This window comes from Camelus ferus, chromosome 13 (genome assembly GCF_009834535.1).
Source record: "Camelus ferus isolate YT-003-E chromosome 13, BCGSAC_Cfer_1.0, whole genome shotgun sequence".
Lineage (NCBI taxonomy): Eukaryota > Metazoa > Chordata > Mammalia > Artiodactyla > Camelidae > Camelus > Camelus ferus.
In genome coordinates this window covers 36582002-36606767 of record NC_045708.1, presented here as the reverse complement: position 1 = coordinate 36606767, position 24766 = coordinate 36582002, and the positions used below count along the sequence as shown (strand labels likewise).

The window sequence follows — 24766 nt, the reverse complement described above, 5'->3', positions numbered from 1 at the left end:
GTTTTGTTGTATTTATAGATCCATCAGAGGTAGAAAACAGACTGGTACCATCAGGGGACCTTTTTATCACTTTATTATTGTAGCTTTGGCACTTTATTTCTGAGACTCAGCAGATTTTTTTATATCGGTACTCACACCACTTATGAAAGTCTTCTTGAAAGTAAGAAAAAATGCCCAGTAAGCAACTAAAAAGCTTAAACATAATGGCAACAGTTAATATTTGTATAGTGTTTCATGGTTATAAGATATGATGCACACATTATTTAATCTGTACAACAACTCTGTGAGGGAAATATAACTATCCCCATTTTTCAGGTGAAGGAATTGAGGCTTATAGAGATTGTGACTTAAAGCCGGTAAGTAGTGGATATAGGATTTGAACTCAGATCTTGGGTCCCCAAATATTATTCATTTTCCATTACTTTAGAGTCCAGGATCAGGCACTAGTCTCCTAAAGAACATTAAATCATTATATGGAATCTATTTTTAATTACTTAAGTGTGGATCTAACTCTATAGTAGCATTAATGTTCTCACAAATTACATAATTGAGTAGTATTGTTAAAAATCTTGATTAACTTAATCAATCAAGGTTAGCGCCTCCAGTAATAAATCATGTTGGTTATATGTTTTCCTGATACAATGTGATGAGGACACATCACTTTTGTGGTATTCTTCCCCTAAGTCCATAAATTCAGCATAATTCTGAGAAAACATAAGACAAACCCAAACGAAGGGACATTCTATAAAGTTCCTGACCACTACTCTTCAAAAGTCAAGACCGAGAAATTGTCACAGATTGAAAGAGGCTAAGGAAACATGACCACTAAAAGTAATGTGGTATTCTGGTTTGGACCCTGGAACAGAAAAAGCACCTTAAGGTAAAAATCCAAATAGGGTCTCTAGACTGTAATTAACAGTATTATGCCAATGTTAATTTCTTAGTTCTGATAGTAGTACCATGGTTAGAGGAAGCTGGATATAAGTAAGTAGGAGCATTCTGTACTATGTTTGCAGGTAATGTGTAAATCTAAAATTATTCCAAATAAAAATTCAGCAAAATAACTACAAATAAGCTTTGTTATATATATTTGAAAAATATGAAATAAAATTTCCTTTTAAAAGAGAAATGGTAAGATCAAAGAACATGGAGATTCTGGAAAAAGATCTATATTTGCATTAGACTGAGCTCCATGAGTTAATGCAGTAGACCAACTAAGAGAATGGATTGATTTTTCTTTACTCATGCTTATGTACAGAGACTCTATACATTCTTATTCTCTCAGTTTATGAATGAAATTGTTCTCTTAAGGAATATATTCTGGGGAATTATTTTTTCTCTTAATTCAGTATTTATTTTTCTTTCATTCCTGTCTCCGTAGTGGGAAATTACTCTGGATTCTGGGTATCCAACCATAAATAGTTAGATCATAGGGAAGAATCAGTCTCTTCAGGAACTGTATAGCATGGAGGGTTAAATTATATCACTCAATTTTCAGAATAACTCTGAGTTTTATAAGCGCCGTTTTAGAGATAAAGAAATTGAGACTAAGAGTTTTTTTTTTTTTTTTGGTCAAGGGGCAGAATTAGAAATCAAGCTTAGTAATACTGACTATGAAATCTATGCTTTTTTTGTAAAAATGTTTTATGTTTTGATGCATTTTCAAAATAATTTTCTCATCACCTGAAATAGTCATGTCAGAAGCTGAAGTCAGAGAGTTTAAGTTCCCCCAGCTAATTGGTTGGGAAAGCAATACTAGAACCCATATGTCTGAATGTCTAGGGTATTCTTCCCCTCTTTCTATATTATCAATTTCTTTTAATTTCCAGATGGAGAGAAGGAAGGGAGGAGAGCAGCACTGGATTTGAATGGGCTTTGACATATACACGTATCATCACGGAGAAAAACCTTAAGTTTGCAGGGCTGCATTAATTCTGGCCGTATAACTAGAGACAGTTATTCACCTGCCTTGTGCTGAGATTGACCTATACTAATGGGGCAACCGAATTGCCATTCTTAAATTCTGTAAACTGTGTTTCACCTCATGATTCACATTTGTGTTATATTTTGGAATTACTTCCTTAGGGGAGGCAATTAACCAAGACACTTCAATTCATCTGACTATGGAGGGTTCTACTCCTTATCTAGCGAATTCTGGTCTAAATCCACATTATCACATGAGAGTTGTAGGCCAGACTGTTTTCATTCAAAGAAAAAAACACAGAATAAGCCTAGATCTTTAGAACACTGTAGTCCTCTTTGTGTTCAGGGAATACAATGGCCTAGGCCTTGATTCTATATGGTGATTTCACCAGTATCTATTTTAACTCTACAGCACAAAATCAACAATCTTACTTCACAATTTCAGGATTTTACATACTTTCCAAGGCAAGTACATGCTCCATTACAGTCCAGAAGATTAATTTTCCCAAGTCAGCGTTGAATTTATTCCAGTGTCACTCTTCCTCCAGTGGGGATGACAATTGCAAACTGTCACACTTCATTGTACATAGTTTTTGGCTATTCTTGGCTTTGAATTTCTGACTAAAAGTGAAAACTTTTAGTATTTGTTGAGTATTTTAATGTAATCTCTTCATTTAGGACTAAGTATTTAAATAGATTAACTATAATCAAAGCTGGACTCAAGTTTTCTCCCATTTGGAAGGTTTTTGTCTCAGATCTAAAAAATAAATATGCCACACAAATAGAAAGGTTTTTTATTTCTCATAACTAATTTTAAAAAGCTCATCTTTTTCTCGGGATCGATAGTCTCCCCGTTTTCAGCTTCCATGTCTGCCCATGTCTACCGTGGGAGTGGGGTTGTTTCTTGTTACTCAGAGTCTGAGGATGCAAGCGTCATGGGGCTTGGGATCGAGTGTTAGTGTGTAAGTGGGTTTTGACAGGTTGAGCGTCAAAGCCCTCAAGTATTTTGGTGACACTTTGTTAGAGAAAATGTGCATTTATTAAATGCTGTTTGTTAGGTTGCGACACGGTGCTGAGTTGGCTTGTGAGGCTTGATGTGTATGTGTGCGACTATGTAACCACGTAAGGCGCAGAATCTGATCTCCGCCCCAGTCAGGGGTAGGCAGTACTCCGCAGTCTTTGCTTAATTCAAACCAGAATAACCTGTTGCGGGACTTCAAGCTCCCGCAGTTACAGGTTGGCGTCCCCGCCGGCGGCGCGCGAATCTCCGTCCGGTAGTCGAGCGCTCAGCGCTTGACAGGAGGGCAGTCACGTGGCAGCCGCAAAGCGGCGCTTTGCGACCTCGATGACAGGCAAAATGTGCGACAGCCGCGGCGCTGGCCAACCAGGGGCGGAGGCGGCGGCCAGGGAGGAAGCGGAGGAGGCGGAGGCGGAGGCGGCCGTGGCGTTTGCCCGCCTGCTCTTTCGTTCGGTTTCCCCGCCCTCCGCCGGTCTCGCCGCCGCTGAAAGGAGCCAGGTGCGTGGGTGTCGCAACCTGCCCTCATCCTGGCCGGCGACAGTAAGACCGGACCCATATCCCTACCAACCTCCGTGTCGGGGCGGCTGCGGCGTGAGCTCCGCGGGGCGCAGGCGGGCGGCCCAGGCGCCTGAAGGTTACCGAGTGCATGAACGCCTAGCCTCCCGCGCTGCCCCGCCTGCCGGCCCGCCGGCCCGCCCGCCGGCTTGCCCGCCAGCCCCTCGGCGCCCGGCGGCGGCGGCGGCGGCGGCGACGGCCGCAGGAGGCGCAGTCTTCCTCCCAGGTGCGCGCTTCGCTCCCGGAGTCGCGGAACTCGGCGGCCGCCATGGCGTCCAACATGGACCGGGAGATGATCCTGGCGGATTTTCAGGTGAAGTATCGGGCCTTGTTACCCTCCCACCTACAGCCTCGTGGGTTCCTGATGCCAAAAGGGTGGCCTCTTCCTAGCGTTTGTTTGAGCACTGCAGTGGTGTGTAGTTTGGGTTTTTATCCGGTACGTGGCTTGGCGTGTGTGTGTTGTGAACTTAAGGGAATGTGTAATTCATATGCTATGTTAGGCGGTGTGTGTAGAATGTGTTATGTACGGCTTGAATGGGATTTGTAGGGTGAGGGGGTGTTACATTGGGTTATTTTGTGTGTGGACTCTGTAGTGTTTCCTATATTTTATGGGGAATGTATAGAATTTGGGGGTTTAAGTGTGGGGCTTTTAAGAATGAGGTGCTTTGGATGAGGGGTTTTAGGTTGTTTATAGGAGAGTGTGCTGTAGGGAGTGTGGGTGTGGTGAATTCAGGGGAGAGTGAAAAAGAATGATGAGGAGGTGGTGAGGGTAGCGGGGCATTGTAGTGGTTTTCGGGGGAGGGGGATAAACATTTGAGACTTTGATGCCTTTATTGGAATTTTTGGGAGGTTGGGTAGGGAGATGAAGAGGAGGCAAATAGTTTGTACCTACCGAAATACCTTTGCAGTAAATTCACAAGCTTAATACATTATAAATTCATATTTGTGGATTCCCTTCCTCTACAGTCTTGAATTGTTTGGTTGGTGTCGTTTCTCCAACAATAATTTAAAGGATGAGCAAAGGTTATTACCTTACTGAACCCAACTGTAGTGACACTGGCATATAAGTATTTTAGGGAGGCCCTTTGGAAGTAGAGCTGTATGCTTCATGAAAGAATTGAAGTTAGAACTGTTACCATGTAAACACCACCTTTGCCTTTTGATGTTTGGTTAAAAAAATATTGTAGTGAGATATTTTTAACCATTCATTTTGACATTAACTTAGAAATTACAGTTATGTATAGGCGGACATTTCCCTCCTTCTGTTATCATTGCATGTGGTCTAATACTAGCGTAGTAGGCAGTATTTTTCCTTACTGACATTTTGTTGAGCTTTTCTTCTTTCTCTTTCTCTGAGTTTTAAAATTACTTACTTTTACAAGTTAATATTCTGATGGCTATTTCCAGAGTTTGCTTTTTTGATTATTCAAGTGATATCTGATACATTAGGAAATGCATATATCTGCACTTGATTATACTGTAACTTCCAAACTCGGACAGAAAGAAAGGTTCTGAAAATGAAAGTTGACCACAAGATTTTGGTGCTTTGCAGGGTTAGAATTGGCCTGAAAGTTTTCTCCCTGTTTAATTCTTTCACTTTTTTTTTCATTCTCCAATTCGATCTTTTATCTAATGTGGAATGTGATTGTGTGAAAAGGACCCCATACTTCTATGAGTAATTTTATCCTTTTATAAAATTGTTATGTTCTGGTAGGAATGGCTTTAGACAACAACAAAAGTATAGTTTACTTCATTTAAGGTATCTTTAACTTTGTTTTGATTTACCAAACTTTTAGCTTCCTCTATTTAATAACTTGTAGCTGCTCGCTCTCTTATTATTTGTGACAATTATTACGCTTAGTTGTATTGGCCAAGGACAGGAAAGGTAGGATTCTTATACTCAGAGGCAAAGTAAGATATTCTGACAAACATTTGGGATTTTATTTTGATTGCACGAGTACATTCTAATAAGGTTTTTTCAAACCAGTGGCAATGCTGTGAACAATTGTTTACAAAATGGAAAAAATGCTTATGGCATCTGCAGTGAACAATTGTTTACCAAATGGTGAGAGTTAATTTCATATTGTCAGATTGGCAGGAGAGCATTACTGGTAGAATAAAAAGTTATTTAGAAACCTATGCACAAGCACATTAGCCTTTTGTGTTTTTAGGAACCTTTTATTCTTCTTACAAATGATGATTCCAGATCAGTTTGCTCTTGTAGACTTGGTTTTAAAATGGAGTATCCTTTTTTTTTAAAATATTACATAAAATTTTTATAGGATTAACTTTGAAAAATTAGCATTTATCCAGTTATCAGAAACAGGTAATTTATGTTAAAGACTGAAGCTCAAGAATTGGAATGTAGACTCTTGGGTGACACTGGTTTCTTCTGTAACTCAGAAAATCAATTTCCCCAGCCAAAAGTGAACATAGTAAAATTATGATCAATTTGTTTCACATGATTGTGAAAATTAATAATAGTTTTGAGAGCTCAGTGTTGCCTTTGTAGAAAGAGACATGATTTTTAAATGTAACTAGATTTTGAAAATAATTAAGTTTCAGAGTTTGATTATTGCTGGATAATAGGTTCTCATAAATGTCTAAACATGGAAAAGTTTTTGATAAACATTTATATTCTCTTTATTTCAACTCAATAAAGAAGGGACTTATCTTTAAATCAGCGGAGGCATGGATAACAATCGTAGGAGGTAAATAGGACATAATTTTATTGTGTTCACTTTTGGGTGGGGAAATTGATTTGACCAGTTATAGAAGAAACCAGTATCATCCAAGTATCTACAGTCCAAATATTGAGCTGTAATTTTAAAAATAAATTGCCTGGCTTTTTTTTTTTTAACATTTTTTATTGATTTATAATCACTTTACAATGTTGTGTCAAATTCCAGTGTAGAGCACAATTTTTCAATTATACATGAGTGTATATATATTCATTGCCACATTCCTTTCTCTGTGAGCTACCATAAGATCTTGTATATATTTCCCTGTGCTATACAGTATAATCTTGTTTATCTATTCTACAATTTTGAAATCCCAGTCTATCTCTTCCCACCCCTCACCCTGCCTGGTTTCTTATAATGGGACAAGTAGTGGATGGAAGATTACAGCTCAGACTTAATGGGATAATTTTGGACTTTGTAGGTGAGTGTATTAATTGCAAAGCAAATATATTACAAATTGTTCTCTAAAATATTTTTCCCTGTAAATAAAAATAGCTCCCAATTAAAAAAGAATTTGTAATTGTGGTGAAATACATATAACATAAAATTTGCCATCTTAACTATTATTAAGTGTCCAATTCAGTGGCATTAAATGCATTCATATTGTTGTGCAATCATTTTCACCACCCATCTCCAGAACACTTTTTATCTTGCAAAACTGTAACTCTGTACCCATTAAACAATAATTTCCCATTCTTCCTTCTTCTCAGCCCTGGCTCTGTGAATATGTATGTGCTAGGTACCTCAAATAAGTGGAATCATACAGTATGTGCTCTTTTGTGACTGATTTATTACATAATGGCCTTAACATTTATACATGTTGTAGCATGTGTTAGAATTTGCTTCCTTTTTAAAGACTGAATAATATTCCATTGCATGTATATACTACATTTTGTTTACCTTTTCATCTGTTGATGGACAGTTTTCCCCCTTGTTTTGGCTATTGTGAATCATTAATGCTGCTGTGAACATGGTTGTACCAATATCTGTTTCAGTCCCTGTTTTCAGTTATTTTGGATATATAGAAGTAGAGTAGCTGGATTGTATGATATTTCTATTTTTAATTTTTTGAGGAACTGCTGTACTATGTTCCATAGTGGCTACACCACCAAAATTTTGAACGGAGGGAATGATAGCATACTGTTCAATCAATTTATTTGTAAATTCTACTCTGAACAAGTGAGTTTACAACTTGGAATAGTCTAACAAAAAATCATCTTTAAATATAAATAGTGTTAGAATAGAATGTTACTGGTAAAGAAATGAATAGACTAGTACACCTACAGTTCTGGCTGGCTAAAGCCAGGAGAGGGTGTAAAGGAAGTTCCTGAATTTAAGAAACAGACAAAAAAAAAAAAAAAAAGAAAAAGAAAAAGAAAAAAGAAACAGGCAGACATTGATGAATTGTGAGAGGTTTTTTTCCTTCCTTAATGTCTTTTTATAACAAAAATGCATTCAGGTGAAAATTCTTAATCTTGCTCTTTTTGTAATTGTATAATTCTTTAACTTTTTTTTTTTTAAGGTTGAGGTATAGAAAAAAATTATTTGATCAAACAAACTTTTAAGGCTGTATTTACTTTGCTTACAGATGTGAAAATGGTTACCTAACGGAATTGCAGTTGCTATCAAATAATTTCAGTAATGAGTTACCTCTTACTTTGTGTCTAGATGAACCAAAAAAATGAGTCTTCACCTTTCCTCACACCCCATTAACCTTTCAATTAATATTATGCTAAATTCCTTTTCCTCTAAGATATGTTTTTTTAACTTACAATTTTTCTTTGAGAACAAAATGGGTAATATAGCCATTTAGACTAGTGTCACATGTGTCACATTTTTTACTTATTTATTTATTTTTTTACTGATCATAGCTCTACTCCAGTGAAGAAAAAACACCTCTCACTAGTACACTAGTAGGAATATTTTCTTTTCAGGCTTTTTCGGAAATAAAACTTACATACCTTTCTTGGAAAGTATTCTTTCTGAACCCAGTTTCAGTGGTCACAGATTGAATACCTTTATTTCTTTTCTAATTTGGTGTTGATTTTGATATTACAATCAGTTACATTTCCTGGGTGACATAGTTGTGCCTTTGTTTTCCACTCCTGGTCTTTACGTCTAGTAATACCTTTGCTGCCTAAATTGCTTTATGCATTTTCATATATTAGACTATCGTTATGGAACTTAAGTTTTCATTTGCCTGTCAACTCCTCTTTGAAGCATGGACTCTTCCATGACACTACTGATAAGTCACTTATAGGTAGTTTCTGTCCCTTCATTATATTACATTTTTTTCTTCTAAATGAAGCTGTGAATCCCCTCTTCTTTGTTTTTTATTTTGACACAAGGAGATATCTTCTATGGTAGAGGATACCAGACTGTGGGAGTAGAAATGGTATCGATCGAAACAAATAGGTATCCTTTGTGATGCTGTGGATCAGGAACCAAACTAAGCATTCATGGAACATCATCTTTATTTCCTAGCAGTTTAGGGTAGGAGATTGAGTACTATGGAGGCAAATACTCTTGTTACTGTCTTTTCCTTTCTTTACTATCCCCTTTATTTTTTAGAGAGATAAGTCATACTGTTTTGTGTTTGGATTGTTGGTCATTGGGAAAATAAGATTTTGGCATATAGATTATAGTTTAGTAGTTAGTGGTTAAGAGAGCATGGACTTTAATGTCAGATCACTTAGATTTAAATCACAGCTCTGGCACTCACTCATCTTGTGATTTTTAACTAATCATTTCACACCTTTGTCTCAGTTTCCCCATATGAAAAATTAGTTAATGCATGGAAGGTAATTAGGTGTCTGACATAGAAAGTATTTATTAAATTTTAGCTGTTATTTCCATTTTTGACAACTTTAACGTACATGTTCTCTGTAGAGGACTACAGAGATCATATGTTTCTAGCTTCTCAATTTTACTTTTGTGAAAATTGAGACCCAGAAAAAGGAAATGACTTGTCTAAGGTCATGGATTGGTTTGAAACAAAGATTTTATCAAGGTTTACTTAAGAGTGTTCATTTTTTAGCTTAATTTATCAGCCTAGAGGTCTAGAGGTAAACAAGACTCACCATTCAGAAATTTCTCCAAATGATAAAACTTACATATAAAATAAATTAACAGTGCTTGGTATATAGCAGACATGATGGAAGGAAGGAAGGGAGGGAGGGAGGGAGTAGGAGGAGGAGAAGGGAAGGCCTGATTGTTCCTCGACTGCCATTCATTCCAGTCCGGTGCCATGCTCCTAAGCTCACAGGTGGTCAGAAGCCATTGAGAGACTTCATATTTGTTGAGCATGATTGGGCTGATGCCTGTTTGCCAGACAAGTGTTATGGATTCTGTAGATCAGAGGTCAGGAAACTTTAGCCTGTAAGCTGGTTGCCTGTTTTTGTACATAAAGATTTATTGGCACACAGTTACAGCCATTCATTTACTTACTGTCTATGATAGCTCTCCTGTTGCAGTGACAGAGGTGGGTAGTTGAGATGAAGACTTTATGGCCCACAAGCCTAATATATTTACTATCTGGGCTTTTGAGAGAAAGTTATCTACCTTCCCCCACCATCCCCCTCACCCTACCATGAAATCAGTACTGTTCTTTCTAGGTTTTATTAACTGCAAAGTGCTACAACCTTTGAATGTCTTAACAGGTAGCATTACTTGGTTTTTTGAATATTGCACTTAGACAGACTAGAGCTCTAATTTTTTGGTTTTTTGTTTTGGCTATGATTCTCTGAGCAAGTCATTTATTCTTTCTGAGTTTCAGTTTTCTATAAGACAGAGACCTGCTTAAAGCCATGTCTACTTGAACACAGAAGATTGGACTAGGTCAGGTGTTCAAATAGAATCTGGACAATCACTTGACAGCATTGGGGCTAAGGATAATTCAGTTATAATTTAGGTAATTTATCTAGTTTAGGGGTCAGCAGACTACATCCTAAGGGCTAAATCACCACCTGTCTTCGTCAATAAAAGTATTATTGGAGGACAGTCAAGCATATGTATTTACATATTGTCTCCAGCCACTTTTGCCCTCAATAACAGAATTGAGTAGTTGATTGCATGGCCTGCAAAGCCTAATTTATTTACCCTGTCCCTCACAGGAAAGTTTACTGATCCCTGATCTAGATAAGTGGTTCTCAACTTTGGATGAGTTCTGTTCCCCAGGGAACACGAGGCAATGTCTAGAGACATTTTTGGCTATCACAAGTAGGGGGTGCTCCTGGCATTTAGTGGGTAGAGGTCAGGAATACTGCTGAACAGTCTAATGTGCTAGACATCCCATGACAATGAAGTAGCTGCCCCAGAATTTCAGTGGTGCTGAAAACTCCTGGCCCAAATCAGTGGTTCTCAAACTTTAGCTTACAAAAGAATAATTTTGTAGGGCTTGTTAAATCACAGGTTGCAGGTGCCCACCCCAGAGTTTCTGATTCAGTGGATCTTGGGTAGGGCCTGCAAATTCACGTTTCTACAAGGTTCCCAGGTTATCTAAATGTTGCTGGATCCAAGGACTACGCTTGAGAATGACTGATCTAGGTGACCTTTGAGGTTACATTCATTCCTGTGATTCTTTGATTCTGTGATCTTAATTACTGTCCCATTTTTTGTGACTTAGGAAAATTTGAGTATTTCAGTATATACTTGATGCTCACAATAAAATGTGCTGTTTCATGACCCCTTATTTTTTGGGTCCCTTTGGAAAACTTCTATTTATCTTTCAAAATCCATCATTGCCTACCTTTTGTTTATAACATCAGTACTCTGTGCCCAGTTAGGGTTAATCTTTTCTTCTTGTATGTCTTGTACATGTTTCTCTTTTGAATCGTACGTCAGATTGTCAATAATCACTTAACATGTTTCTTTCCTCTACTGTCAGCTCTTTGAACGAACAACTGCCTGTGTCTTAACCATCTGTTCCTACAGTATCTATTAAGAGGTGCTCAGTAAATATTCTTTGAAGGAATACTATGAATATTGGCTCTTATGGTACAATAAATGGTGTAGAATTGTAAATTTTAATGTATTTTTAAGTATCTACTATTTGCTGACATATGATTTTGAATAAGGAAATTTGTCATTGAGAGAATAAAATTTAGGTTATTGAATTGAGAATTATAACTTCAAGGTGACTCATTTATAGAGAAGTACAAAACATTTCCCCTCTGGTTTAGCTTTTGTAGAGGGCTCAGTAAGGTAATGTGGCAAAATATAGGACTTGAGGCCATGAACTTTGTAAAATTTGAGTGCTGTTACTGAATTGCTATGTGTCAGCCACTCTTTTTGATTATGTTTTTACTCTCAAACTTTTTTTAAGGCAGAAATTCTAATTTCAAATCAAAATTGCTTACCATTTAAAATCATTAGTCATTGACTTTAAGGTAAGGTTGTGATAATTGCAAGAAGCAGTTTGGCAAATTCAACAGAATAACTGCACCCGTGTTTATACTTATTTGTTGTTATAGAGGAATAATTGAGATAGAAAGAATGAGATGTCAAGTTGTGGTAAGGAAAAATAGAGAAGTTTGCAGGTTATGTGCACCTTAATGGCCTTAGAGTTAGGTTCTAGTCACCTGTTTTTTATCCTCTGCAATTCACCCTGGTTCCCTGGACTCTTTAATGACTAAGCTATAATAGAAGAGTGTTAGAGGAAAGTTTTGTCTCTTGTGCGCTTCTAACTCCCTGCCCTCATTCTCCCAAGGGAAAAGTAATGGTTGAACTTGTTTTTTTAAAGTCAATTTTAGTCATGTTCTTTGGCATGTAGTTAAAGTGAGATGGAGACACAATTGAGCAGTCTTATTTTAGGTTTAATGGATAAGGAACAATAACATTAGATCTAGCTTTTGATTGCTTTTTATGTGCCAGATACTGTGCTATGTTCTTAACATCTAAATTCTAATTCTTGACCCCCTGACCTGGGATCCAGAGATACACACAGTTCATATCTTGTGAACAGAGACACTGACTGCTTTTGTTTCTGACTGTCTTTTCAAGAATATCTGTATAGTGAGCAGCTTTGGAAGTTAGAGATAATGTCTTCCTCTGAAGCAAAGGGCAGGTGTGCTTAGTATCCACTTTAAAAGATTTGGGTTCTGGAGGACTAGATTCCTTTTCTGTAACACAATCCACTGCGTGTGCTGGTGTTACTTGGAATACTTTGTGTCACCGTGTGGGAAATGGGACTGGGGAATTGCACAGAAAAATTCCAATGTTTTGACTACAGATATTGCCGTGAGTTGTAAAGTTCATTGTCTCCAACCGTGAAGTCTAGATCTTCAGCCAGCATCCATGAAACTGGCAGGCTAACTTGTTAGTTTGCAAGTAGGGTAAAATCTAAGCTCTTTCACTGCTCTTAACAATTTTGACAAGGATGGAATATTGACAGACTCATGGCTTTCTGGAAGAGGAAGGGAAGGGCCTTATGGGCTGGTTAACATTTGAGGGAAATCCATGGGAATTGGTAGCGAACATGTTGACAAAATTGTTAAGTGGTTCTCTACTTTCTTGCCTGTTAATGAGGAGGAATTAGCGAGGTGGTTGCAGAATTGGGTACCAGTAAGTAGGTTCAGAGATAGTTCTGCTTGAACATTCCTCTGGTTGTTGCTAACTCTCAACAACCCTCAAATATCCTCTCTGATAGAGGGAATTTTTTCACCAGTGTGTCAGTCAAACTCAGGTTCATACTCCTCACAGTGTAACAACCAGCACTAAGATTTGTCTTGACTGGACAGAAGGTTCTGCCTCCTTACAGGTAACATTTATAGATGTGTGTACACCTACACTTGAGTGTGAAAGGAGGCAAATTTGTAAGCCCTGTGGGCAGAAAGCAAAGTTGTTAGAACTTTAACTGGTTTGTCTGAGAGATGGGAGGATGGAGGTGCAGAATATAGTATGACTCAGCCCCTGTTTTGGAGGAGGCTGTATTTCCTACTCCACTTTCTGAAGTAAAGCCACTGACTCAATGGGGTTCTTAATTTATTGAGGTTTCCCTAAACCTGGGCCTGGTTCACCAGTGGTTCAGCCAAGCTGAAACTGATTGTGTCTGATTGTCTTTTGTGGCTGTTCAGCCTCTGCACCAGCTATGCAGACTGATAATGGTTATAATTGCTGTGTTCAGTGGACAGAACTCAAGGCCATTCTTATAGGTCTGGCCTGTACTCTCCTTCATGAAACTTGTTGTGTTTCTGCTGACCCGTGGCATGTTGCCAGTGGCCTAACTATTTGGTCTGCCACTTGGAAACTATGGACTGGCAGATTAAAGACAACTCTCTTTGAAGCTGTGTGCTATGGAAACAAATTATAGCTGCTGATCAAACTGTCTGGATCACTCATGTAAATGCCCACAGTAAGGACTTTTTCTCTGATGAAGCCCACTGGAATCAAGCTACTGATTGAGCTTGCAGTGTCTAGAGCCATCATTGTTGCCAGGATCCATCATTGTATCAGATGTGACAGCATATCGACTATCATAAAGTGGGTGTAAAGTAAAGGAGTCTATGTTTCTGATGCAGAGGATACCACTGCATGCCAGATTTGTGACTCCTGCCAAAACTTGACCTGTTTGTCACATAATGAGAGAAGCCACATTGCATGAGATGTGGTCCCTGCCTGCTTTTGACAGATTGAATACATGGGACCTTTGACCTCCCTCTCTGAGGTATCAGTGGCATCTCACCGCTCTTGACACTTTTTCTGGTTGCGGTGGTATTGTTCTTAGTCCGATCAGCTGACTGGCTACACCATTTTGGCCCTTGACACTAATTGTGTTAATGCTTTCCAGCTTTCTGGGCCATTTGCTGTCTGACAGTGGTGCACTTTCTTTCTTTTTTTTTTAACTGAGTTTTTATTTTATTTATTTATTTATTTTTTTATTGAGGTATAGTCCATTTATAATGTTGTATCAATTTTTGGTGTATAGCACAATGCTTCAGTCATACATGAATATACATATATTCATTTTCATATTCTTTTTCACCATAAGCTACTATAAGATATTGAATATATTTCCCTGTACTATGCAGTATAAACTTGCTTGTCTATTTTATATATACCAGTCAGTATCTGCAAATCTTGAACTCCCAGTTTATCCCTTCCTACCCACCTCCCTGCTAGCAACCACAAGTCTGTATTCTGTCTGTGAGTCTGTTTCTGTTTTATATATAAGTTCATTTGTCTTTTTTTTTAGATTCCACATATGAGTGATATCATATGGTATTTTTCTTTCTCTTTCTGACTTACTTCACTTAGAATGGCATTCTTCAGGGACATCCATGTTGCTGCAGTTGGCATTATTTTTAATCATTTTTTATGGCTGAGTAGTATTCCATTGTATAAATATACCATAGCTTCTTTATCCAGTCATCTGTCAATGGACATTTAGGCTGTTTCCATGACTTGGCTACTGTAAATAGTGTTGCTATGAACATTGGGGTGCTGGTGTCTTTTTTGAAGTAGGGTTCCTCCTGGATATTTGCCCAGGAGTGGGATTACTGGGTCATATAGTAAGTCTATTCCTTGTCTTGAGGAATCTCCATACTGTTTTCCACAATGCCTGGACCAAACTGCATTCCCACCAGCAGTGTAGGAGGTTTCCCTTTTCTCCACATTCTCTCCAGCATTTGTCATTTGTGGACTTTTTAATGATGGCCATTCTGACTGGTGTGTACCTCATTGTAGTTTTGATTTGCATTTCTCTGATAATTAGTGATATTGAGCATTTTTTTCATGTGCCTATTGGTTATTTGTACTGACAGTGGTGCACTTTTTATTGCAAAAGCCACTCAATAGTGAGCTGATAGTCAAGCTATTTGAAGGACCTTCCATGTCCCCTGCCATTCACAGGCATCTGGTATGTGGATGAATGTTGAATGTTGGAATAGTTCCCTGCTTAGTAAGTCTGTTTGGTCACTGAATGCAACTATGTCCTGAAAGGGATCATCTTATCTTAGTTACTTCCTGGGTAATGAGCAGGATGGAAGGGGTGGGAGGTTATATAGCTCTGTTTTGAAAATTCAGGATTCCACTCTGACCATTTCTGGGTGTGATGCTTCTTTATTTCTCTTAGCAGCAACTCAAAGCCAGCCTGTTGGTAATACCTGCTATGTGGCAGCTTGCCAAAAGGTGACCCAGGGAATTTAAACTGAATTCTGGTTCAGTCACCTGGATCCTCTTGTTGGGTCAACATGGTCCCAAATCATAAGGATAATGACCACTTGGTTGACAACACTGCTTGCTGAGTCTCCCTATGGTAGCTCATGTGGATTGGTAAGGCCCATAAATGGGTTTCTGTACATTGTGTAAAAATTCCCTTGACCCTCATGCACCTAACATTTCCAGATGAAAGGCCTGAATGTAAGTATGAGATGATTGGGAAAAGGTAAAATTATAGCTATTGGAACGGGGCATAGGGTTTTGTGGCAGTGGAGGGAAAGCAACAATCTTGACACCTGGGGAGGGAACACCTTAGGCCCTAGAAAATTTGGGGAAGGGAAAGACATTAGTGTTCTTTGTCTTCAAACTTGAAGCCTTCCTTATGAAGGAAAACACCCTGGTACAGTTTTTCCAAAGTGTTTTAGGCACAATAAATTCAGTTGACTGTTGGGTCTGCTAAACCCCGTTAGAGGGTTGTGATAGCCATTTGATTGTCATTTCTCTTAACCTTACTGAAAGATCTGTTGGAAATACCAGGAGTTGGCCACCAGCTCCTTTGCCTTCCATACAAAACACCTGTCAGCACCTCCTGATGCCTATCCCACCCCAGTTCCATAGGCTTCACTCGCATTCTGTGGGGCAGATTATTGATGGCCTGGACAAATGGGACAGTTTGGATTGACTGCCCTCATTCATTCCTTTCAAAAACAAGGACTAGGTACAATTACTAAAACTGAACTGGGAACCCTAAGGCTGCTACTTGCCTGGGAGGCCATGTTAGGACAGAAGTTGACAGCACCTCCCAGACTGATGTAGGTCCCACTTGGAAGGACCCAACAATTGTAAACAACCCGCTCTTTCTAGGTGCTCTGTATCTGTCTTCAGGACTGTATTTCTTATGTGGAAACCAGGCACTAATTTGCCTTCCTCTTAAAAATACGGACTCTTGTGCCTTTTGAGTGTTTAAGTAAATACCACCAGTAGATCTGATAGCCTTCAGATGACTGTGGAGATCTCTCCAAAATGAAGCTATCTTTGGTTTCTTGGGGAGGTTTCCCAGAGTGATTACTGGTTTATTATTTATGTATACCCTTTGGACAGTTATCTCTATGAGGGGAGTCATTCAACTATAATAGATAGTTCAAAATTCATTCCTGACTTTTTAGCTAAAATGATCAGTGACTCACCATGGCCCTGGAAAGCCTTCAAGTCAGCCTCAACTCATTGACTAGAGTTTTTATGGATGATAAAATTGCCCTAAACCTCTTTCTTGTGGGCCAACAGAGAGTCTGTATAGTTGTTAATTCATTCTGTTGTTCCTGGATTAGTGCGTTGGGCTAAGTATTAAGGCTAATATAGAAATTTAGGGAGAAAGCTATCAGACTTTCTTTTCTGAGGTAGACACTGATGGCTTATAGGATTTCTTCATCTTATTTGAATGTGGAATCCTGAGGACATGGATGAAATAAACTCTGAAGGTTGGCCTCATCCTGCTGGCTGTTGATAGTTGCTTTAATTAAATATTCTATGAGACAAATGAAATGGAGTTAGTCCTAGCCTCTGTTATTCAGAGTGGTTGTTGGAGTGGCATACTTATGAGAAACTTCGTTCAGGGGCAAAGATGATCAAAGTAAGGGTGATATTGTTGGGAGACACTTCTCTATGTCTTTTCTATTTCTGCACATCTTATGAACAGAGACACTGATTATTCCAGACTGTCTTTTCAAGGATATTGAATTGAGACCAGCCTAGATAATGTCTCCTTCCAGGCCAAAGGGCAAGTTTGCTTACAGCCTGGAAGATAAAGATGCTTTGATCCTCCAAAGCAAAGGGTAGATATACTTACTGTCCATTATAAAAGATTCATATTCCCTAAGCTCAGGGTTCCATTCCTGTAAAGCAGTCCCCTGCATGTGCAGGTGTCACCTGTTCCACTCTGTATCACCCTGTGGGAAAAGGGAGTTGGGATCCAGTGCAAGAAAATGTTGACAGTCTGGTTGCTGCTCTTGCTATGAGTAATAAAGTACTTTGTCCTTGACCTAGATGTCTTGAGTCTTCTCCCAGCATTCATGAAATTATAACAAATTTAAGTTGTTAGCTTGCAAGTAAGTAGAGTGAAATGTTAGCTCCTTCACAGTTCCTAACCACCATGTGAGATCAGTAAGCCTTTGTTTTACAGTTTGATTTTGGAGACGGTAATTATAAATAACTACCACTAATGTTTACTGAACATTACTTTCTACTGGCCTCTGTCATGTGTTTTATTGGCATTATCCAAACTAATTGACATATATAACATCTAATCTGTGATAGCCATTGTTATCATTCCCATTTTAAAGATGAAGAAGTGGAGACATAAAGAGTAATTATCTATGACAGATGATCTTAACAAGGCTGGGTTTGGAACTCAGGTCTGCTTTACTCCCCAAATCAAGTCTATGATCTTACTCGTATTTTTCTTTCACTTTCCTTGGTTACACTTACTCTTAGGCAATTGTAGATGGGATCGTTTTCCTAATTTCTCTTTATAATAGTTTGTTGTTAGTGTAGAGAAATGAAATATATTATACATATTAATTTTGTATCCGATGACTGCTGAATTCATTTATTCTTGCAATTTTTTTTGGTGGAATCTTTAGAGTTTTCTATAGATAGTATCATGTCATCTGAAAATAATGACAGTTTTACTTCTTCCTTTTTGATTTGGATTCCTTTCATTTCTTTTTCTTGCCTAATTGCTGGTGCTAGGACTTCTGCTAGTATGTTTAAATAAAAGTGGCAATAGTGGGCATCTCTGTCCTGTTCCTGACAGCTTTTCACTGTTGATAAGATATTAGCTATGGATTTGTCATATATGACCTTTGTGATGTTGAGGTACATTCCCTCTATACCCACTTTGTTGATAATTTTTATTATAAATGGATGTTGAATTTTATCAGATCTGTTTTTATATGAATTTTATCTGAGTCTGTTGAGGTGATCATACGATTTTCTCCCCTATGTTGCATTAATGTGATGTATATTTTGATTAATTTGCAGGTATTGAACCATCCTTGCATCCCTGGAATAAATCCCACTTGATCATGGTGTATGATCCTTTAATGTATTGTTGAATTTGGCTCTCTCATATTTTGTGAAGGATTTTTGCATCTAAGTTCATCAGTGATATTGGCCTGTAATTTTTATTTTGTGTGTGGTGTCCTTGTCTGATTTTACTATCAGGGTAATGCAGGCTTCATGAAATATGTTTATTATGGCTTTGTTTTAAAAACAGAGAATTACTATATAAGCTATTAGTCTTCCCACTTACACATGCATGAAGTGTATGTAAATTTGAAGTGTAGATTATGCCAAAATGAAGTATGTTTAATTGTTAAGGTTAAAGACTTTGTTAGAGCATAAATCCTACCTATAATTCAGGAGTAATTTAATTTGCCAAGATAAAAATATTAACATGCCAAGAAACAACCACATTCTTTCCTGGCATGTCTACTGGAGGATTTTTATTTCTTTACTTTAAAAAAAAATCTGTGCATTGTGTGTGTGTGTGTGTGTGTGTGTGTCTGTCTGTCTGTCTCTTAGTGTGAGTGTGAATGAGAGTGAGAGAGAGATTGATAATAGCGGAACCTTGGCATTTCCAGAGTATAGATTCTGAAGGTATACTGACCTAACATGGATATAGAGTCCATCCTTTGATGAAAGGGCAGTGGTGACATACATACCTGGCCTTCAGACTCAGTTCCATTTGCAGTCCTTCTGAGTTTTTAGGAGACCTTCATGAAGATAACTGGAAGGATTTCCCTACTGGCCAGGGCACATCTCACAGTTGCAGGTGTTTGTTACCATGGAAGAAGTATGAAACTGTAGAGTGATGAATCTAGGTTGCTTTTCTACCTGTCTAGGTTGCTTTTCTTTCTTATCCAGATAGGATGCTCAGAGCTTTCCCAACAAGGCATTTCCTCAGTAATACCTCTCTTCTGGTTGTTATTGTGGTCAAATAAGTGAGATAATAGAGAAGGGAATATCATGGAGTTTTAGTGGTATTAGTCATAGTTTTGAATTAATGAAGAGTTTTATTCTTACTGCTTTAAATCTGTTCTTGTCATATGTTCAACAGATATTTGAATAACTTCACACATATTGTGATGTGAGGATGTGAGGCATACTGAAAAATATATATTACCCATAATTGTCTTCATACATTCACTCACTTGACAAAATTGAATACTTGCTCTGTGCCAGGCATTATACTAGGCAATTGGGAGGTCATTACTTCATAAGGCAACTATAAAAGCTAATAAAAGTTTACCTGTTTGTAATTTATTTACTCTAGACCTATACAGAATTTATTTGCCCACTTCATGAAGGCAACCATGTTACTGTTTTATTTTTTGAACTCTTATTTTCCACTTCTTTCCACCACTTACCACTTGGTTGCTTTGCTCTGGATGTGTTTACTTATTAATAGCACACTTCAAAGGAGGAGGTTGGGAGTTAACACACGATTCCACAAGAGGTTTGAAGTAGAGTAGAATGCCTCTCCCCTAATTTTGCACATTAATTACTATTTATGCAGTCACCTTAAACTCTTGACACATATTTAATAGGTAGTAACTTAAAATGCTGCATGAGTAGGTAAGGTATATCTCCTTCATTCTAAATTTAATTATTTGAATTTCTCAGGCTAAGTGGAGAACTTTATGTTTGTTAACTTCCATCCCTCTATCTGCTTTTTTAAAATTTTAACAAATTTCTTTTCTCCTCTCTTTTTTTAGTTGAAATATGATTGATTTACACTGTTGTGTTAGTTTCAGGTGTACAGCTAAGTGATTCAGTTATGTATATATGTGTGTGTTTCCCATTATAGGTTATTACAAGATATTGAATATAGTTCCCTGTGCTGTACAGTAGTTCCTTGTTGTTTATCTGTTTTATATATGGTGGTGTGTATCTGTTAATTCCAAACTCCTTGTTTATCTCTTCCCCTCTTTCACCTTTAGTAATCATAAATTTGTTTTCTATGTCTGTGAGTCTGGCTCTGTTTTGTAAGTAGTTTATTTGTATCACTTTGTAGATTCCACATATAAGTAATATCATATGATATTCGTCTTTCTCTGACTTACTTCTCTTAATATGATAATCTCTAGGTCCATTCATGTTGCTGCAAATGGCAGTATTTCATTCTTTCTTATGGGTGAGTAATATTCCATTGTATGTAAATACTGTGTCTTCTTCATTCATTCACCTGTCAATGGACATTTAGGTTGTTTCCAGTCTTGACTGTTGCAAAAAGTGCTGCTATGAACACTGGAGTGCCTATATCTTTTCAGATTAGAGTTTTCTCTGGGTATATGCCCAGGAGTGGGATTGCTGGATCATATGGTAACTCTATTTTTAGTTTTGAGGAACCTCCATATTATTCTCCATAGTGACTGCACCAATTTACATTCCCACCAACAGTGTAGGAGGTTCCTTTTTCTCCATACCCTCTCCAGCATTTGTTATTTGTAGACTTTTAAGTTGATGGCTATTCTGACTGGTGTGAGGTGCTACCTTATTGTAGTTTTGTTTTACATTTGTCTAATAATTAGCAATATTGAGCATCTTTTCATGTGCCTGTTGGCAATCTGTATGTCTTCTTTGGGGAAATGTGTATTTTGGTCTTCTGCCCATTTTTTGATTGGTTGGTTGGTTTGTTTTTTGATATTAAGCTGTATAAGCTGTTTGTATATTTTGGAAATTAATTCCTTGTCAGTAGCATTGTTTGCAAATATTTTTTCCCATTCTATAGATTGTCTTTTTGTTTTGTTTATGGTGTCCTTTGCTAAAAGCTTTTAAGTTTTGTTAGGTCCCATTTGTTTTTGTTTTTATTTCCATTACTCTAGGAGATGGATCCAAAAAAATATTGTTGCGATTTATGTCAAAGAGTGTTCTGCTTATGTTTTCCTCTAGGAGTTCTATGGTTTCTGGCTTTGCATTTAAGTATTTAATCCATTTTGAGCTTATTTTTGTATATGGTGTTAGAGAATGTTCTAATTTCATTATTTTATGGGTAGCTATCCAGTTTTCCCAGCAGCATTTATTGAAGAGACTGTCTTTTCTCCATTGTGTATTCTTGCCGCCTTAGTTGTAGATTAATTGCCATAAGTGTTTGGGTTTGTTTCTGGTCTTTCTGTCCTACTGCATTGATTTGTGTGTCTGTTTTTGTGCCAGTACCACACTGTTTTAATGACTGTAGCTTTGTAGTATAGTCTGAAGTCAGTAAGCCTGATTCCTCTACCTCTGTTCTTCCTCAAGATTGTTTTGGCTATTTGGGGTCTTTTGTGTTTCCATACAAGTTAAAAAAAAATTTTGTTCTAATTCTGTGATAAATGCTATTGGTAATTTGATAGGGATTGCACTGAATCTGTAGATTGCCTTGGATAGTATGGTCATTTTAACAATATTGATTTTTCCAATCCAAGAACACGGTATATCTTTCTATCTGTTTGTGTCATCTTCAGTTTCTCTCATCAGCATCTTATAGTTTTTGGAGTATAGGTTTTTTGCCTCCTCAGGTATGTTTATCCCTAGGTATTTTATTCTTTTTGATGCAGTAGTAAATGGGATTTTTTTCCTTAATTTCTCTTTCTGATATTTCATTGTTGGTTATAGAAATGCAAAAGATTTCTGTATATTAATTTTATATCCTGCAACTTTACCAAATTCATTGCTGAGCTCTAGAAATTTTCTGGTAGCATCTTCAGGATTTTCTATATATAATGTAATGTCATCTGCTGCAAACAGTGACAGTTTTACTTCATCACTTCCACTTTGGACTCCTTTTATTTCTCTGTTTGCTGTGGGTAGGACCACCGAAACTATGTTGAATAAAAGTGGCAAGAGTAGGCATCTTTGTCTTGTTCCTCATCTTAGAGGGACTGCTTTCAGCTTTTCATCATTGAATATGTTATCTGTGGGTTTGTCATAAATGACCTTTATTATGTTGAGGTATGTTCTCTCTAATCCCACTTTCTGGAGAGTTTTTACCATAAATTGATGTTGAATTTTATCAAAAGCCTTTTCTGCATCTGTTGAGATGATCATATTGTTTTTATTCTTCACTTTGATGCTGTGGTGTTATCACACTGATTGACTTGTGGATATTGAAAAATTCTTAAATCCCAAGGGTAAATCTCACTTGATCATGGTGTATGATCTTTTTAATGTATTGTTGGATTCTTTCTGTTACTATTTTGTTGAGGGTTTTGCATCTGTGTTCATCAGTGATATTGGCATGTAATTTTCTTTTCTTTTCTTTTCTTTTCTTTTCTTTTCTTTTCTTCTTTCTTTTTCTTTTTCTTTTTTTTTTTTTTTTTTTTTTTCTTTTTTTTTTGGTGATGTCTTTGTCGGGTTTCGGTATCAGGGTGTTGAGTGGCCTCATAGAATGAGTTTGAAAGTGTTCCTTCCTCAGCAATTTTGGGGATAGTTTGAGAAGGATAGGCATTAACTCTTCTCTAACTGCTTGGTAGAATTCACCTGTGAAGCCATCTGGTCCTGGACTTTTGTTTGTTGGGCCTTTTAAAATTACTGATTCAGTACTGATTATTGGTCTCTTCATATTTTCTATTTCTTTCTGGTTCAGTCTTGAGAGTTATACTTTTCTAAGAATTTGTCCGTTTCTTCTAGGTTGTCCATTTTATTGCCATATAGTTACTTGTAGTAGTCTCTTATGATCCTTTGTATTTCTGTGGTATTAGTTGTAACTTCTCCATTTTTGATTTTACTTATTTGAGCCCTCTCTCTTTTTTTCTTGATGAGTCTTGCTAAAGACTTATCACTTTTTATCTTTTCAAAGAAGCAGCTTTGAGTTTTATTGATCTTTTCTGTTGTTTTAGTCTCTATTTTATTTATTTGTGCTCTGATCTTTATGATTTCTTTCCTTCTACTAACTTTAGGTTTTGTTTGTTCTTTCTCTAGGTGCTTTTTGTGTAAGGTTAGGTTGTTTGAGATTTTTCTTGTTTCCTGAGGTAAGCTTGTACCTCTATAAACTTCCCTCTTAGAACGGCTTTTTCTACTGCCCATAGGTTTTTGGATTGTCATGTTTTTGTTTTCATTTGTCTCTAGATATTTTTTAATTTCCTCTTTGATTTCTTCAGTGATCCATTGGTTGTTCAGTAGCATATTGTTCAGCTTCCATGTGTTTGTGTTTTTTGCAGTTTTTTTTCTTCTAGTCAACTTCAAGTCTCATAGCTTTGTGGCTGGAAAAGATGCTTGATATCATTTCAATTTTCTTAAATTAACAAGGCTATTTTGTGACCTGGCATGTGGTCTGTCCTAGAGAATGTTCCATGTACATTTGAAAAGAATGTGTATTCTGCTGCTTTTGGGTGGAGTACTCTGTAAATATCAATTAAGTCCATTTGGTGTAATGTATTATTTATGGCCTGTGTTTCCTTATTGATTTTCTGTCTAGATGATCTGTCCATTGGTTTAAGTGGGGTGTTAAGTTCCTCTACTATTTGTTTTTGTCAGTGTTTCCTTTTCTTTGTGTTAATATTTGCCATACATATTGAGGTGCTTCTATGTTGGGTACATACGTATTTACAATTGTTATATTTTCTTCTTGGATTGATACCTTGATCATTATGCAGTGTCTTTCTTTGTCTCTTGTAACAATCTTTATTTTAAAGTCTGTTTTGTCTGATATAAGTATTGCTACTCTGACTTTTTGATTTCCATTTGTTTGGAATACCTTTTTCCATCACTTTCAGTCTTCTGTATATAACTCTAGATCTGAAGTGAGTCTCTTATAGACAGCATATTATAGGGGTCTTCTTTTTGTACCCATTCAGACCGTGTGTGTGTTTTGGTTGGAGCATTTTGTCTGTTTACATTTAAGGTAATTATCGCTATGTATGTTCTTATTGCCATTTTGTTAATTGTTTTGGATTTGTTTTTGTGGGTCTTCTTTTTCCCTTCTTTTTTGTTCTCTCTTCTTGTGACTTAATAACTTTCTTTAGTGTTATGTTTGGATTCCTTTTTCTTTGCTGTGTGTCTGTCTAGTATAGATTTTAGTTTGTGGTTATCTTGAGGTTTTTGTATAGCAGTCTATATATACATGTGATTGTTTTAAATTGGTGGTATCTTAATTTTAAATGTATTTTAAAAATCCTGCACTTGTATTCTCCTCCCCTCACAATTACTGTTTTTGATATCTGATTTTATATCTAATTGTTTTGTGTATCCCTTAAATGCTTATTATGGATACAGTCAATTTTATTGCTTTTGTCTTTTAACTTCCCTACTAGTTTTGTGGGTGATTTCCTACCTTTACTGTATGTTTGACTTCACTATTGAGCTTTTTTATTTAGTAATTTTCTTGGTTGTAGGT

General features: G+C 37.1%; 1 protein-coding gene across 2 annotated transcripts in view; it reads left to right on the top strand.

Moving 5' to 3' along the window:
- The window catches only part of FAF1 (Fas associated factor 1), a 378757-nt gene that overhangs the window by 2155 nt on the left and 351836 nt on the right, over nucleotides 1-24766 (top strand). Inside the window, exon 1 of one of the 2 annotated variants that reach the window (XM_006180232.2) lies at nucleotides 3314-3809. The exons of the other annotated variant lie outside the window; for it this stretch is intronic. Coding sequence (XP_006180294.1) covers nucleotides 3765-3809 — 45 coding nt within the window. The 5' untranslated portion in view covers nucleotides 3314-3764. Of the gene's footprint in view, nucleotides 1-3313; nucleotides 3810-24766 lie in introns of those variants that run through there. 2 annotated transcript variants of the gene reach the window in all.